Source organism: Podarcis tiliguerta (genome assembly GCF_965153285.1).
Source record: "Podarcis tiliguerta genome assembly, chromosome: 5".
In the NCBI taxonomy this organism is placed as follows: domain Eukaryota; kingdom Metazoa; phylum Chordata; class Lepidosauria; order Squamata; family Lacertidae; genus Podarcis; species Podarcis tiliguerta.
Window position 1 is genome coordinate 27,601,301 of NC_139538.1, and position 17,407 is coordinate 27,618,707.

At 38.8% G+C, this 17,407-nt stretch overlaps 1 protein-coding gene across 8 annotated transcripts in view; it reads left to right on the forward strand.

The window, feature by feature from the left end:
- Window positions 1–16,654, forward strand: part of TRIP12 (thyroid hormone receptor interactor 12) — a 69,399-nt gene extending 52,745 nt beyond the window's left edge. For 4 of the 8 annotated variants that reach the window (XM_083442529.1, XM_083442533.1, XM_083442530.1 and 1 more), the window contains exons 27-42: window positions 804–976; window positions 2,322–2,395; window positions 2,476–2,675; window positions 4,016–4,143; window positions 4,303–4,454; window positions 5,120–5,262; window positions 5,981–6,137; window positions 7,955–8,053; window positions 9,167–9,281; window positions 9,653–9,807; window positions 10,250–10,414; window positions 11,726–11,890; window positions 12,573–12,686; window positions 13,663–13,757; window positions 13,931–14,034; window positions 15,166–16,654. In XM_083442529.1, the coding sequence (XP_083298655.1) occupies window positions 804–976; window positions 2,322–2,395; window positions 2,476–2,675; window positions 4,016–4,143; window positions 4,303–4,454; window positions 5,120–5,262; window positions 5,981–6,137; window positions 7,955–8,053; window positions 9,167–9,281; window positions 9,653–9,807; window positions 10,250–10,414; window positions 11,726–11,890; window positions 12,573–12,686; window positions 13,663–13,757; window positions 13,931–14,034; window positions 15,166–15,362 (2,236 nt within the window). In that variant the 3' untranslated portion in view covers window positions 15,363–16,654. Of the gene's footprint in view, window positions 1–803; window positions 977–2,321; window positions 2,396–2,475; window positions 2,676–4,015; window positions 4,144–4,302; window positions 4,455–5,119; window positions 5,263–5,980; window positions 6,138–7,954; window positions 8,054–9,166; window positions 9,282–9,652; window positions 9,808–10,249; window positions 11,192–11,318; window positions 11,891–12,572; window positions 12,687–13,662; window positions 13,758–13,930; window positions 14,035–15,165 lie in introns of all 8 variants that reach the window. The other 4 variants (XM_083442531.1, XM_083442535.1, XM_083442532.1 and 1 more) reach the window with 2 other exon arrangements.
- Window positions 16,655–17,407: the final 753 nt, after the last annotated feature.

Here is a 17,407-nt window from a genome sequence, read left to right on the forward strand (position 1 = left end):
CTGTCCGTGTCTTAAACAAATTAAGTATTTTTAGTCTAAGCAATACAGCCAACACTTTTTGTGTGTGCATGTGTGGTTGTAATATTTGCTATTGTATGTGTTTGTTTTTATCAGTAGTTTAGGAAGTAAAAAATGTACAGTAGTAACTACAAGAACTGCTAATTTTTAAATAAGTTTGTGGGTCTGTTTCATTAAAATGTTAGATATCCATTGTTAGTATAATACCCACTGAAATTAGTGGACAAGTAAATTGATTTCCATAGGTCTGTTTTTTCTGTTTTTCATTGGATTTGTTGAACTGGGAGATATTTGATGACACTATAGTGACAGGAAATTTTGTGAATATAATAACTGCAGAACTAGAACTGTTCTATAACCTGAACAAGCAAACAAAAACGAATCTAAATCTCTTACAAATTGATATACATGAACATTTAAAGCAGCAAGTTACACTGAATTAGCAGTCTGATATCTAATTACTGTTTCCTTATCAACACCTGAAGTGCAATCCTCTGCATGTTTACTCAGAAGTAAGTCCCACTGTGTTCAGTTGGGCTTATCCCAGGTAAGTGTGCATAGGATTGTCACCTTGCTCAGCTTAAACTAGCCTGAGGCATATTCTGTAATAGTTTTGATCAGATTTCAGTCTATGACATTAGGTGATGGCAAATTAAAATGCATGCAGTTTTAATAATTTAATTGTAAAGCCAAAAGCAGAAACTATTTTAATTGCTGTAATGTATTAAATGTCCACAAGTGAAAATAGAATAACTGTAGCAACGTTTTTCATAAATTATCTTGAGTTTTTCTCTTAACAGAGGATCGCAAGCTTTAAAATTTTTCAACACCCATCAGTTAAAATGCCAGTTGCAAAGACATCCAGACTGTGCTAATGTGAAACAGTGGAAAGGTGGACCTGTGAAGATAGATCCCTTGGCATTGGTACAAGCCATTGAAAGATATCTTGTAGTTAGAGGTACCTCTTTTCCTTACGATACACTGTAAAAGTATGGTGGTTGCCTTGTGTGTCAGTTATTGCTGTATGTGTCATAAAGGGTCTCATTGTACAGGTTGCAAATTTATGAAGTTGTAAATTGACAGTAAAATATGAACCTTTTTATTGCCTGATTATAGTTCAATAATCATTGTATAGATTTTCAGGTTGATTGAGACTGCCTGTCAATCTCCAATTAAAATGCTCCCCCCCCCCCCCGTGTATTCAAGAAAGCAATCTGCCCAGCCCAAATGGTCTCTCTGGTTCACTTTATCACTTGTTGCATCAGAATTGCTGTGTTTGCTTGTATGTGAATAGCAGATAGGTATCACCAAAAACCTGGGGAAACTTCAAGATCCCACATGTTAAAAGTTTCATACCACTAGCTAAAAACTATTGTTGCTAGTGGGAGATCTGTACGTGATAGTATTTTGAAGAGCTAATACCAAAATGCTTCACTCTCCGTCACCATGGACTGCTCAAACATGTTTCCACAGATTGCTAGACATCTAAGTTATTTCCCCTGGGGCAAGAATAGGGAGAAACAGATGGCACATAGGTGTGGATTGTTCAAAAGTGGACTTTTACCCTAGTTTATAGAGCTACATAACAATCATAATTATTGTCAATTTTGAAGCCGGGTATCTTTGTTGTTTGAGGTGCTATGTCAAAAGGACAGTAGATTGCTTCTCGTATCTCCAAACTAAGCCAAAGGTCACTAGCAGACCAAGCAGCAATGGAACTTTCTGTATATTTTTTCTCAAAGTTCTTTGAAAGTGTTTTCAAAAAACGAATTCTATTTGAATAAAAAAAGGAGGGTCTTCACTTCTCTAATCTAGCCCAGTCTAATCTAGTTCACATCTCAAGTCTACTCCACAGCAACCAGCAAGATGTCTTTGGGGAATCCCACAAACAGGAATGAGAGCAATATTTCTCTTCCTCAATTGTTCACCTGCAACTGGTGTCCATAGGAATTGTGCCTCTGATGTTAGAGGTAGTGTGCTGCCATCATGACTAAGCTATTGCCAGTCTAATTATCCATGTATTCTTCTAATCCCCTTTTAAAACTATCAGAGTTGGTGACCATTGTGTCTTGTGGTAGCAAATTCCATAGTTTATGTCCTCAGTGCAGAGGTCTGGTTACTCTGCAGTTCTGCACATAGGATGCTACTAAAGCTGCATATTGGCAAGCTGTACTGTTGTGATCCATTTTTAATGTTTCTTAGATAGTGACTTATTTGCGTCTGGAAATAGAATAGTATGAGAGGTGTTTCTTGCAGCCTCTGTAAAACACTTTACAAGTTGCACTGCCGTTGTCCGTTTTTAGGTTATGGCAGAGTGAGAGAAGATGATGAAGATAGTGATGATGATGGATCAGATGAGGAAATAGATGAATCTCTGGTAAGGCTTTGTTCAGTTTTGATCTCTGTTGTTCACAGCTGGAAGGTTGATTTTTAACTTCCATCCTTTCCTTCACATAGGCTGCTCAGTTCTTAAATTCAGGGAATGTGAGGCACAGGCTTCAGTTCTACATTGGAGATCATCTCCTGCCATATAACATGACAGTGTATCAAGCAGTTAGACAGTTCAGTTTGCAAGCTGAAGAGGAAAGGGAATCAACAGATGATGAAAGCAACCCTTTAGGAAGAGCTGGCATATGGACAAAGACTCATACCATTTGGTAAGTCAATCAGAAGAAGGGGAACAGTCACTGTTGTCACTGAGTTACAGATGCATATTTGTGTTTGTAGCCCTCATGTGTTAGACTTATTGAATAATTGTGTAAAATATCATTTTCACTCTTCATTATATTAATATGAAGTAAGAATCTGTTAGGACAGCAAGATTATGGACAGCACAAACTAATCTTGATTGCTTTACTGTGAAGTAAAGATTCAAGCAACAGATTCCAAAGAGGTTCCATTATTGCTATCTCTGTTTTTCTTTTTCTTTTTACATGTGCTGATATCTGGTTGCAGAGTGCTTGTATTCAAGTAAATATAGGATCATCCTGTTTTTCTCCATAGGTTAAGGGGAGCAGGGGAGGTAAAATCCCAAGGCCCAAAGTATTGCGTGAACCAGACTTACTTAGCAATGGTTTGCATATAATGCTAACCCATGGTTTAGCACTGTGCAGACGAGCCTAAACAGCAGCGTTAAGCTCTTCTTCCCCTTCCCCTTCCCCTTCCCCTTCCCCTTCCTCTGTTGTGAGGAAGAGGCCTTCTTCTGAGCTTACTTCAAGTTTAAAAGAATATTTTGGGTACAAACCAGAATTCCTAGTTTCAAACAAAGACTAGCTGCTAAAAAGGCCAACATAAACCAGATTATAACCAATTTTTAATTAACCACTATTTTAAACCAGCATTCCTGGTTTGTATGTAATGCTAAACCAGGATTATTTTGAATTGGAAAGTAATATTTGCAGAAGTTGCCATCCTTGTGTAGGAGGTGGAGTGGGGAGTGTGTGAGCCCAGTGTTTTGCTCATGCGCTCTGAGGCTTGTCCACATAGCACTCAATGATTTACTGGTAAGTGTGAAGCAGCCCAATATTTAGGAGATCTGCGATTGATCTTCAGGTTGTTGTTTTTTATTAATTGTACCTGTTATGGCCTGGTAGCTGCCCTGCCCATTCCCCGCTTTGCCAGCTTGCTGATGAAAATTGTTATCTCCCGCTGCTGGTCACCCATGGCAGTGGAGAATATAGGAACTTATACTCCACTTCCATAGGGCTTGGAGCAGTTTTGAAGGGGATATGGTTAACCCTTCTGCTGCTGCTCCACATCAATTGACAGTCCTCCATAGCTGCACTTCCATGTGGGGAAATATTGGGAGAGCAATTATGAATCTCTTGTGTAATGAGTAGATTGGTTCTCAGTCTGGCACTCAAAGATAGACTTTTAATCATTCTAATTTTATAGGTATATAGAATTGGATTGCCATGCTCTTTTCGCACAGGAAATTACTGTTCTTGTAGATTTCATTATCAGGTCAGGTAGTCAATAACATAATGCTTCTTTTTAGGTACAAGCCAGTGCGAGAAGATGATGATAGTAATAAAGACTGTGTTGGTGGCAAAAGAGGAAGGGCACAAACTGCTCCTACGAAAACATCCCCTAGAAATGCAAAGAAGCATGATGAATTGTGGCATGGTAAGCATTTGGATCGTATGCAAGCATAGAGGGAAGGTTGCATAATGTTTTATTTGAAGCACAGTTTAATTAAGATCCTGTTGCTGACTGTTACATGAAGAAAGTAAAAATATATGAAAACCTTTCTCCACTGATTAATAGAATCTGTCCCTTTTTCAGATGGGGTATGTCCTTTGGTCTCAAATCCTTTGGAAGTTTATCTTATATCTTCGCCACCTGAAAATATAACTTTTGAAGATCCTTCATTAGATGTTGTTATTCTTCTGAGAGTTTTACATGCTATCAGTCGTTATTGGTATTACCTGTATGATGTGAGTACACTTGTTGCTGTTGTGTTTGAATTTTTTCTGATCTTTGGTTAGATTTGTCTGCTTAGGAACTTCTGACTGTATTGTATCTTTGTAAACAACTTGGAGACTCTTGTAGTAAGCAGTATATGAATTGTTTATATAAATAAATTAAAGAAATAAAGTTACTGCTCTTCATAGGTGAGGCAAGCTGGCCAAGCATTCTGGCTTCTCCAACAGATTGCAATTCTCCAGGTTCAGCTTCAGCAGAAAAGGGCTCACAAGGCTAAAACAGCAATAGTCCAGTTAATGTCACCTGCCTCCACAATAGTACAAAACAAGCTATGCCTCTCTTGTAACCCTAGTGTGCAAACACACTTCAAGCCACAGTTTCAGTGCCTGGCTTTAGCAGAAACCATTGTTTAGGTTGACTATGGTGTGTGGCAACACCAGATTACATGTGCATCATGGTTAATGCTAAAAAGCGGGGAAATGTAATCCAAAGTTGAGGAGAAAGTGAAGGAGCATGTGTTCATTTGGCTAGTTTCTGACTTGCAAGATGTGGTTTGCAGGGAGCCCATGTTAGGCTAAAGGTACAGTCACTGCGTTCCCGTATTTTGTAAAAATGAACAGTCTTGGTAGTGAATGAGTTTTTCTAAATAGAAGCAACTTTCTTTTTGCTATTGTAGAATGCAAGCTGTAAAGAGATTATTCCAACATCAGAATTTATCAACAGTAAACTCACAGCAAAGGCAAACAGACAGCTTCAAGATCCTTTGGTGATAATGACAGGAAACATACCGACATGGCTGACAGAGCTTGGGAAATCATGGTATGGAATTTGACTATAAACCATTATTGTACTGTGGAGATTTTGAGCAGACTCTTCCCAACACTAGAATTTTTATAAAGGAATGAAGGAGTGAGGGAGATGATGCAGAACTTTGAAATTTCATATTGAGCAGGTCAGGAGGAATTCTGAAGTTTATAGGCCTGCAACAAAACCATTTAAATAGGATAGGTGACTTTTAAGAAGAAGCATCAAGTTTTAAACATGAATATATATTTCATGATATCTAAATTTCTCAAGTGGAGCCAGGTTGCCATATGCTGTTTCCCTCTGCAATGGTTTATTCAAGCTTGAGGAAGGCTTAGTTGAAACCAACTTTAAGGCCTTTTTCTTTGTTCCAAAAATAATACTCACAAACTTCAAGGACTAAGTAAAGAATTTTAACAAGATCCAGGTACTGCCCACATGACAGGTCTTATTTTTCTCTTAAGAGGCTTCCTCTGCATCCAGCATGGAAACTTAGACTAATTTGTTATCAAGCTAGTCTTTTTTGTAGGCTTTTTTGCAAGGTGTTTTTTTTTTAAAAAATATGCATTGTTTCAATTTGTATTGTAGGCTGCCTTGAATTTATATATAGAGATAAATATTTTTAAATAAATAAAATGTTTTAAATAAAACATTTTCAACTGTTGTCATATATAGCCTTGCATAACTTCCAAATAATAAAGTTGCAGTGTAAAACGCATCTCTCTTTTTACAGTCCTTTTTTCTTTCCGTTTGACACACGGCAAATGCTATTTTATGTAACTGCCTTTGACCGAGATCGAGCCATGCAGAGACTGCTGGACACCAATCCAGAAATCAACCAGTCCGATTCTCAGGATAGCAGAGTGGCACCACGACTAGACAGGAAGAAGGTAACTTTATTATTGGGGGTGGGGGCGTGGCAGGAAAGAAATGATCTGATTGAACCCCTCAGAGGTTTAGAATAAGCTTCTTTTCTATAACTGAATTACATTAGTTATAGGAAGAAGTTGGGGAAGTCTACAGTTCCTCCAAATGATCACAGTGAGGCCTTTTCAAAGCTACTGTGAGGCAGTAAATATGATCGTTGTCATGGTTTATAAATGATGCTCGCTTACTAATTTTTACGTATTCTAGAACACCTAAATCCTCTGATCTGTAACCTGAAATGAATTCTTGCTTCAAGAATGATTATTTTTTTCTTCAAATACAATTGCAGATGCAAGGTGTGGGGAGATCCAATATAAAACACAGCAGAATAGTTATAGAGGGTGCATTTGGCTTGGGCAAGTGGGCACTAGGACAATAACAAGCAATCCTGTTGCTTGAAGGCAGGAAAACGTCAGCTTTCCAAAGGAATCATTGACTCACTCTTCCTTTGGAGTGATAGTTCATTTTGCTGCCTTACTTGAAGAGAGCTTGTCTTTCTTTGGCTCTTGTGGGTTTGTTTTACTGTTAGGAAGTTTGGTGGCTTGTGAGTGAGATGAATGTGTAATTGGTCCAGTGAGGACAATGACAATGGGAGTGGGATTTTTACTTATTTCCCAGTCCCTCTGTAGCGCCCCCTCCCCAAATGCACTCTAGGACCCTTCGGAACAATGTGGGAGGTGGTGGTGGTCAGAGGACTGTGTTTGGGTTGTCTCTTAGTGCAGAACCAGGTCACTAGGCCTGAGCTCCTGCACCCGCCACTCACCACAAACCACCATTGGCAGAATTGGCAGCTTTAAATGTGCATTGTATATTGGGCTTCCTTCCGTAATGTTTCCTTTTGAAATGTTTAAGATAACCTTTTTTATTAAATGTGCATCCTGTACTTGATCTCCTTTTATAATGTTTTATTTTGAAATCTTTAAGATAACATTTTAGTTTCCTGTTGATTATGTTGGGTTGAATTTATACTTTATACAGTGGTGCCTCGCAAGACGAAAAGAATCCGTTCCGCGAGTCTCTTCGTCTAGCGGTTTTTTCGTCTTGCGAAGCAACCCTATTAGTGGATTAGCGATATTAGCGGTTTAGCGGCTATTAAAGGCTATTTAAAGGCTTAAGGGATTAGCGGATTAGCTGCTAAAAGGCTATTAGCAGCTTAGTGCCTTAGAAAAAGGGAGTGGGGAGCAAAAAAAAAAATTGCAAGAATTGCAAGACATTTTCGTCTTGCGAAGCAAGCCCATAGAGAAATTCGCCCTGCGAAGTGCATTGAAAAATGGAAAACCCTTTCGTCTAGCGGGTTTTCCGTCTTGTGAGGCATTCGTCTTGCGGGGCACCACTGTATTTGACATTCTGGATTGATTTATTTGATGTTTTAATGTAGGTTGTAAACTGCTTTGAGATTTCCCCCTCTTAAAAATATAAAGTAGTATAGAAATGAAATTAATAATTACAACAACAAATAAATACAAACAAACAAATGAGAAAAAACCCCTACACACCTCCACTGGATCAAAAAGTCTTCCATCAATGGAAGAACACAATTTAATGCAAATCAACCCTAAAAATCAAGGCTTCCTGTAAGTAATGCAATGAGAAAGGGATTTTTACTAGTTTTAGGGAAATACTTCAGTATCCAATGCAAGTACTACGCTACATAAAATGCCCTCTAAATATATAATTTAGAGGGCATTTTGGCTCGGGCTGTTATCTGTTATCTTTGCTTTCAATACTACAATTGGCTTGTGAAGACTAAAAATAATACCTGCGTTTCGTTGACACACAGCGCACTGTGAACAGAGAGGAACTGTTGAAACAAGCTGAATCGGTGATGCAGGATCTGGGCAGTTCAAGAGCAATGTTGGAAATCCAGTATGAGAATGAAGTAAGTAATGACTATAGCTGCCTGTCCCCGTATGCATGGGTAATTGTTTATTTTCCAGTTACAAGGAAGTTCAGTAGTCTAGAGTGATCCCGTTGGCACATCAGTCTAAGTCATGGTTTGCCTAGCCTGCCGTGGTTTTTCTGAACATCTGAAGTCAGCTAACAGAACATATTTTGCTTTCTGTTAGTATGGCAAGCTCACAGCAGCATAGCCACCTTGACAACTATAGGGCTGTCTCAGTACACTGTGGGCCTGACACATGCTGCAGATCATTTCCTCAACCTGGTTTTTGCTGCAGTTCGTCCTGAAGATGGTACCATAGAATTGTAGAGTTGAGAGAGACTCTGAAGGTCATTGGTCCAATCCCTTGCAGTGCAGGCTTGGTAATCAGGGGTCTTAGAGTCACATTTTTGTCCCGGTTGTTGAACCATAGCTTGTCTTAATTATGGTTTGGTGTAACATGTGAGCTCAACCTTTTATTAGGCCACCTCAGATGTTTGTCAAGCTTCATAGCAGCTAAAAAGCAAATCAAGCTTTGGAGGAAAAAGTTGTGGCTTATTTGTTTGGTTTAGAGTTATATGGCTTGTGTGTAAGGGCTCTCCAAACCCTCAAACGGTTCTGTGATAGAGGTTTTCTGACTAGGACTGATGCCCTCTGATAAGATAGAACATGGTGCCAAAATATTTCTGAAAGGATTGCTTGCAGTTTGCCCTTCATTCTTTTGAAGCAAATCAAAATCCCAGCACTGTCTTGGTACTCTCATACTATAGTTGTAGCATGCAACTCTGAAACCAATATCAAGTGTCCAGTTGTGATACAATGATGCTTTTTTCCAGTACAGTGCTTACACAACTATTTTCTATCCCTGCTCCATCTTTCAAAGCATCTTTCAGAGTCCCCTGCAGCAGTATCAATATGCAAATGTTTTAAGTTCTGAATTAAACAGTTTGTCTAAAAAAACACCTGAGTTTAACATAATTAAGCCGCTTCTGTTGCACATTTCTGCCAACAATTCCTCCTCTACCTTCATTCCTGCAATTAGCATTTCTTGTTGCAGAAAACATGTTTGGTCTTTTTACAGACATCTCTAAATTACTATTCTTTTCTCAAAAGGTTGGCACTGGTCTTGGACCCACACTGGAGTTTTATGCACTTGTATCTCAGGAACTACAGAGAGCAGACTTGGGCTTGTGGAGGGGTGAAGAAGTTACTCTTGCTAATCCTAAAGGTAACTATAATGATTATCTTGATATTTTCAGAGGGTGGAATTTTCAAAGCTTATACTGCATTGTTGCAGGAGATAAAATTGTATCCTTTATGTGTAGCTTTAAAGTATAGAAAGGAGCTCCATAAACCGTCCTTTAACAGAAACGTAAATATTGTCCATGGATTATAATACTTGCTTTGACATACTACTAACCTTTTGCTCTATTTTGGAGCAAGATAATGCAGTTGCTGTTGTAACCCTATGTTGTAAGCTGACTATTTCTAAATGCAGTCCATCTGCTTGAGTTAGTGTTTTAAAACTAGACCATTAGTTTGAGCCAACTTATAACTTTGACTTGTGTATAATTCTACTGTTTGTGTTTTTTTAAACAGGAAGCCAAGAAGGGACCAAATATATTCATAATCTTCAAGGTCTTTTTGCACTTCCCTTTGGCAGAACAGCTAAACCTGCTCATATTGCTAAAGTTAAAATGAAGTTCCGTTTTCTGGGAAAACTGATGGCAAAAGCAATCATGGATTTTAGATTGGTAAGAGTGGAACTGGTTTTAAATTTAAAGTAGCCTCTGCTATACAATATAGCCTTCAAGCTGAAATTGCAATTCTAAAAGCCTGGCTTCAAGGTTCTAGTTGTGAAAAACATACAGTTGGAAGTAGCAGCTTCTGAATTTAGATGGCTAATACATATTAATGATCCCCAAATGATTAGCTACATACAGCAATGGCTCTCTTGTGCATTAAAGTAGTCTTCAGCTTTAAGTATGTTAAGTAGTGCAGTAATAGAGTAATTGGAAACTTAATACTTAAACATCATCCATGGCATTTATACAAATGGCATTTACTAGATTTATAGCAGGCAATTGCAATTTAGCCCTTTTCAGTTGTTACTTGGTGGCGTGCGGGTACGTAGAGGTTTACCCGTCCCTTTAAGTTTTGTTTTCAGATAAAGTGAAACTGTTTATTTCCTTCTAGGTGGACCTTCCCCTTGGCCTTCCTTTTTACAAATGGATGCTGCGACAGGAGACGTCGCTAACATCTCATGACTTGTTTAACATTGATCCTGTAGTAGCCAGATCAGTATACCATCTTGAAGAAATTGTGCGGCAAAAGAAAAGACTTGAACAGGATAAATCGCAGGTAGGTATAATTACAGAAGATGCCAAATTTATCCATCTGTCTTTCTTACTTGGTAGCTAGAACGGTGGCAAATTGTAGTCCATTTGATGGATGCCTTGGCCATGTCTTAAGTGGTAGACAGATTGCATACTGGCAAGAAGTGATTTTCGTACTGTATTTTCATAGTTTATATTCAAAATTGTAACCTGGTTAATCTAAACTACAGTTAACTTATGAAGCTGGTTTGATTCAACTATCATTTGAAGTTGACTTGTTTCAGCTAACCATAGTTAAGATTAACCACAGCGTGTTCAGGGTTTGGATGACATTTCCAAGCTTCTCCTTGTGGCTGCAGCAGAGAGCATGTAAATCTGAGGCTCTCTGTAGCTTCTTTTCATAAGATCAAATTGTGGTTTAGCATTTAACGTTTTATCCAACACAATCAGTGTTTTACATAAACATGCCTGCACAAATCTTGGATTCATGCCTCACCCCTCTCTTGTGTGTGAATATTTAAAAGCAATGAAGTGCTTTCAAGTAATGAAAAGAGTGCTTTCAAATATCCAGCCATAGTTATCTGTGACATCTGACCACAGGAACTGGTTGAGAACAAGCAGAGTTTAAACTCTACTTGAAAAACATGGTTTTAACAAACCACAGTTCCCAAGCTTTAATGTCTTGGACATTGCACAAGGGTGCAGCATGTTTTATTGTTGTACTTGGCCATACTTATATTCTGTGAATGCTGTTGGTCAGTTTCCTGGTAATCTTGTGACCTATATGCATAGCTAAGGCTAAGTTGAATGTTGTTGTTGTTGTTTAGTCGTTTCCGACTCTTCGTGACCCCATGGACCAGAGCACGCCAGGCACTCCTGTCTTCCACTGCCTCCCGCAGTTTGGTCAGACTCATGTTTGTAGCTTCAAGAAGTTGAATGTTAATGGCATCTTATTTTCTTGGATTTTTACATTGTGTTGAAGCACTTGGGCCTGCTGTTACCATGTAATCAACTTTTAATAAAAGTGCAAACAACTCAGTGTTGTGCTTATCCAATCCTTCCATCAGAACACACCTTTTTTCTTACTTGATGAAATTCTCCCCCCTATCCTCCCCCCATTCACTGATCTAGGGGTTCTTCTGACACCCCTCCCCCAGCAGATTTCAGGGAGATGCAGGGGCATGCAATGGGGAGGAAGGGTCTGTTGTGACAGCAGGAGTTCTTCTGCTGGCTTCCACAATCGTAGAGTTAAATGAATGTTAGCCACTTTATGAATATTACACTATAGAAGGCTATACCTAAAATTTCTAACTTGTCACTTCCATTTTATCTTTAGACCAAAGAAAGTCTACAGTATGCGTTGGAAACACTGACCATGAATGGCTGCTCAGTAGAAGATCTAGGGTTGGACTTCACCCTCCCAGGCTTTCCAAACATAGAGCTGAAAAAAGGAGGGAAAGATATACCTGTCACCATCCACAATTTAGAAGAATATCTCAGAGTAAGTAACAAGAATGTTGGAAGGGTCTGCTGGGTCCAGAAGTCTCTCCCCCCCCCCACTTTTTTACTAGAGTATTAACTGCAAACAACAATGACCGGTCTATATGCATTACCCTAAGGCATTGATTCACATTGTGTTGAAGTTAGTTACCAAAGTCCCATAGCTCTGAACAGGTCAGGGCTCCCCAAGAGATGTGACTATTTGAACAGTGTAAATGCAGACCAAATAATTAGCAGTTTCCCCCTAACTAGTAACTGTATATATGTGTGTTAGTACAGTGAGTTAATACATTTTTCGAGAGAGCCATCTGTAGTTGAAGTGTCTACCTAACTCTCTAGTACTGGCTTAATTTTAATTTTACACCCAGTAAGACGAATGTACCAACTTAGCCACAATTAGAATTGTTGTTGTTGTTCTTCACTAGACCAGTGTTGCTCTCTTGGTGACTAGCCAGTCCTGAAAATGTTGCTGGCCTCTTACTTTACTATTTTCAGTAATTGGAAAATAAAGGGTGTTGTTGACTTGAAGGACAGTTCTCAACCTTGCTTTCTTTTTCGGTTCTACAGTTTAGGTACATGGCTGTACTTTCGTTTCCTCTCCCCGGGTCATCATCTTTCTTAATACTAATACATTATTTAAAATTGCTATAATTTTACAGTTATGTGTTTCTCTGTTTTTGCAGCTGGTTATCTTCTGGGCACTAAATGAAGGCGTTTCCAGACAATTTGATTCCTTCAGAGATGGATTTGAATCGGTCTTCCCCCTCAGTCACCTTCAGTACTTCTATCCTGAGGAGGTTAGTACCCTTATGCCAGGTGCAACAACTTGGTTCATCTGACCTGCTTGCTCAGCTTTTGATGGTGTGCATGCCTGCTCCCTCGGCCAATAAAGCGAGATGAGCGCCGCAACCCCAGAGTCAGTCACGACTGGACATAATAGTCAGGGTTCCCTTTACCTTTACCTTATGTGAGGAGCTGGAGTACTGTAGGAGGGTCCAGGAGTCTCTTAATACAATTTTCCCAGCACCCTCATAAATACAGACGTACCTTTGAATTCGAATGGAATCTGTTCCGGATGTCTGTTCAACTTCCAGAACATTTGGAAACCAAAGCGCTGCTTCTGATTGGCTGCAGGAAACTTCTGCAGCCAATCAGAAGCCGCTGAAGTCCCGTTGGACGTTCAGCTTCCAAAAATAGTTCGCAAACCGGAACAGTCACTTCTGGGTTTGTGGCGTTCAGGAGCCACAATGTTCAAAAACTAAGCTGTTCGAAAACCAAGGTACGACTGTATACTGTTTCCAGACTTACTGTGATAGTCATGAAATTCAAATCATTTCTAACTTTTCTAGCATGTTGTACTTAAATATTCAAATGTACATAGAAAAGAAGTACATAAAAGGACTGTAACTCTCACAAAATACTTAATTCTATATATCATAGTTCGGTCCTGAATATTTTATATTTAAAATTCAGTAATTATCCAAAGAGATTTGGCTTACTGTGTTTGAAACAAAGTTGATTTTAAGTTTTGGAAGAAATGAAAGGAGTTGAGAGGAAGGACGCCTTCAAAAATTTGGATTCTGAGTTAGAGAATCAGAGTTAGCATGAAGGTTCATCTCTGAAGTTTGGTTAGGTGGTAATACCTTTAGCCTGTGTGCAGGGAATTGTATTAATCATGTGATAATTAAACAACAAATTGATGATCTCTCTTCTCTCTCTCCCTCCCCCCCCCCCCCCCCCCCGGTTCCACTCTGGCATTCTATGTTGTTATAGCTGGATCAGCTTCTGTGTGGTAGCAAAACAGATACTTGGGATGCAAAGACATTGATGGAATGTTGCAGGCCAGATCATGGTTATACACATGACAGGTAATCACAAAGTAATATAATTTGTTGCTAGTTGGCAGTGATCTAATGTGTGGAATGTCTCAAACAGCTTTTTGTGTTGTAGCTTTATTAAGATAGCCACTTGTTGATTCCTCAGTGGATGTTCTTTTTAACAATCTCTATTCCTCCCCCCCCCTTTTTTTTTTTAATTCTAGTCGTGCTGTGAAGTTCCTGTTTGAAATTCTCAGTAGTTTTGATAGTGAGCAGCAAAGATTATTTCTCCAGTTTGTGACTGGCAGCCCTAGACTGCCAGTAGGAGGTGAGTGTTTTTTTATAATATTGGCTAAAAGCAAGTGCAAATGCAATAGCTATATTCATATGCTGAAAACCATATTTACTATGTTGAATCCTCCAAAGTAAAAACTCTGTTGTGCTATAAGCTAGTAGAAGTTTATCCTTTTGAACTGTGTACCAAAACAGCGGCTTTGATTTAAAAGAGGGATGGGGAACCTGTGACCTTCAAACTCCCACCATTCTGTCTGTGGGCTGTGCTGGCCAGGGCCAATGGTAGTTGGAGTCCAAAAACATTTAGAGGGACCACTGGTTTCCCTTCCCTGATTTCAAAATAAAGTCATTGACAATCAATTTGCACATGTACACAAAGCCTATTGGGTTCAATAGGACTTAACTCCCCATTAAGTATTCATTGGGCTGCAGCCTTACTTAGCCCAGTGCATAAGAACCGATAATAAAAGCTGAGCATCCCTGTGTTTTGCAAATAGACAAAAAGGTGAGTGTTAACATTATGTTCTACTTGTCTAGGATGAGTTGCTAATGTCTCTAGGCAAAGACTCAATTTGTCGCACTGGTAGAACTTCATATGGAATGACTGTACCAGTATGACATATGACTAATTGTGGCATTTGCTTTGTTAAGAGCCTAAAATTCTTGGCTTCTGAGAGAGGAGCAGAAATGATGCATATGCAAACTTGGTTGGAGCCCCACCATGGTTGCTGCCTGTCCCTTTGTTGTTAAAACATCTGCTTCCTCTTTAATGTTAGAGGCTATCTGTGTGCAGCTTCCAGAATTGCTCTGTGAAAGAAAAGCTATGGGGACCACAGTCATGATTCCTCTTCTAGAGTTAGGATTCTTTATATTAGACAAGGGCGCACCACATGCACAACAGACTTTGCAGTGCAACAGAGGCAGGCTACATAAGAACCTTTTCACACATTGGAGCCCATAAGCCTTTTAATGCTAGAAGAGTGAGTGAGCAGGTGATTTTGCAGGGGCTAGGGATTCCGTTTTCACACGGCTGAGTTAATCCACCTAAGTAATACAGAAAGCAGCACGAAGAATGCAGTCTTTTTCTGAGACCAATAGCTTAATGCTCTTAAACTTTCTTAATATTAAATCTGTCGTGAACTTCGTTGTTTTTTCTTCTTCTTAGGCTTTCGGAGTTTGAATCCTCCGCTTACAATTGTACGCAAGACATTTGAGTCTACAGAAAATCCAGATGACTTCTTACCCTCAGTAATGACTTGTGTAAACTATCTCAAGTTGCCAGACTATTCAAGTATTGAGATAATGCGTGAAAAACTCTTGATAGCTGCAAGAGAAGGGCAGCAGTCATTCCATCTTTCCTGATCACAATGAAAAATGCAATGTCTGCCTGTTACAGCAAAAAGAGAATCATGATTCTTTTCTAAATGTATCATCTGAGTCGAGGAAACGTAACGCCTCCTTGTAGAAAACGGCTTGCAGATTATAAACAAAGACACTAGGTTGATACTCATTAAAGGCCCCATGGACTTAAAAGTGATCAGGCCCTAAAGTTGTTGTGACAAGGTTTCTTTAGCAAGTTCTTGTTTTAAATTATCATTTATCGATGAGTGAAGTTTAACTTGCTTTGCTGTGTGAAATTTAAAAAGGGATGTTTTTTCAGGCTGGAACAATAAATGTTGCTGTGCAGTTTAATACTGGGCTGTGTGTATCCATCTAGCCAAGTCTGCAGTTTTTTCCTCCCAAAGACAACTTTGTACATAAGTACAGAAATTGAAAAACATGTATTGGCACATCTAGTTAAGTAGACTAGTTCTGTGTACCATCACTTGCCCCTGATTTCCCTCCCTCATGTATTGTCTGATGTGCAATCCACATGGCTCTCTGTGTACTCCACTCGCAACAATTGTTACATTTTGGACATGGGCATTTACTGGTCCATGTTTTCTCAAATTAAGAAATAATTTAATTTTATTAAATATATTGTCAATAATTCCGCCTTTGTAAGTAGGTAGAATCTTTCTTATAGCTTAGTTTAATGTAGTAGTAGGATATATTGGCTACAATCTTTACCAGAAAATACTCTAGAACCATTCACACAGTGATTTAGGCAACAGCCTCTTACTGGTGGGCTAGGATGAAATTGATTTTTCTTGTGTAGTTGAAAAACTCAGCAACCGATTGGTCTGGCCAATATTTATGGTGTGGCCAGAGCATTTTGAATTGATGTAAAGTTTTTTATAAAGTCGAATTAGTATTTTCCTTCCCTGTTCAATCCTTTCCCCTTGATTTAAGTTTTTTTCCCCTGTACGTCCTCTTCCGTCCCCTAAGCCCTCCCCTAGCACCTTGCCCCCCAGCACTGGTGTGGATCAAAACAGTTCAGCATTTCTTTTGACACAGATAAAACACATGTAAGCAATGCTCTGTCCGATTGTTTTCTGTGCTGATTTCTCAAATCTGCAATAATTTACTTCATCAGGTTAATGTTTTTACCTGAATATAAATAAAGTTTGCTTCACCTTTTTGTTCATAGTTCTGTACTGTATGCATAAGTTCAATTGTGTAAATTATTCCAATGCAAGTAAATCATCTTAATTCTCCTTGGCTAGCTAGCCACCTTGTCATGGATGATTTACCATTAAAACAAGAGTTTGCAAGATCTGGTATTCTTTTATTTTTATATGAGTTCAAAAACAAGACTATTCCAAAACATTCCCGAGATGTACATCCTGTATAGTTCATCTCTTAAATGAAAATCTGACAGAGATTACTTTATTCAACTTTGAGAAATCAAAATAAAACACTTGAGTGCTGTTAATTTGGTTGGATGATCAGGGTAGAATATCTATGAAACATCAGCAAGTTTCCTTTTCAGACGAAGAACCTGTAACCACACAATGTACTTCAGTACATGTAACTGACATTCTCTTTTAAGTTAATGTTCACTGAATTAAATGGGACTGGCCATACTGTGCACCACTGAACTGTGATGGGAAGCTGAATGTGAAATCCTTGTGCAAAGACTCTGAGCAGTCTGTCAGATTAGAACTGAATGGAAGTGCGTCACAGTGGACATAACAATTGGTCATGCAGAACATGGCTAGCATTTCGTAGTAACCGAAAGGCAGTGTTAAAAAGTATGGACTGGTATTTAAAAACTGTTCTGATAACGCTATCAAAACTTGGCACAAAAGACTCGTGTTTATAGTGTGTTGATAGCAACTTGTTCTTTTTTTTAAGGTTCTATATTTTAAAAAGACTGACTTATGTAAAAATATTTTGTATTAAAATATCATCTGTATTGATATTTTTTTACCCATGTTGTCTCCCTACAGAACCTGGCTTTCATTGACTTGTAGTTCTTAAATTTAAATAGTTTATACTAGCAATCCAGTGCCTGAAAGTCCATG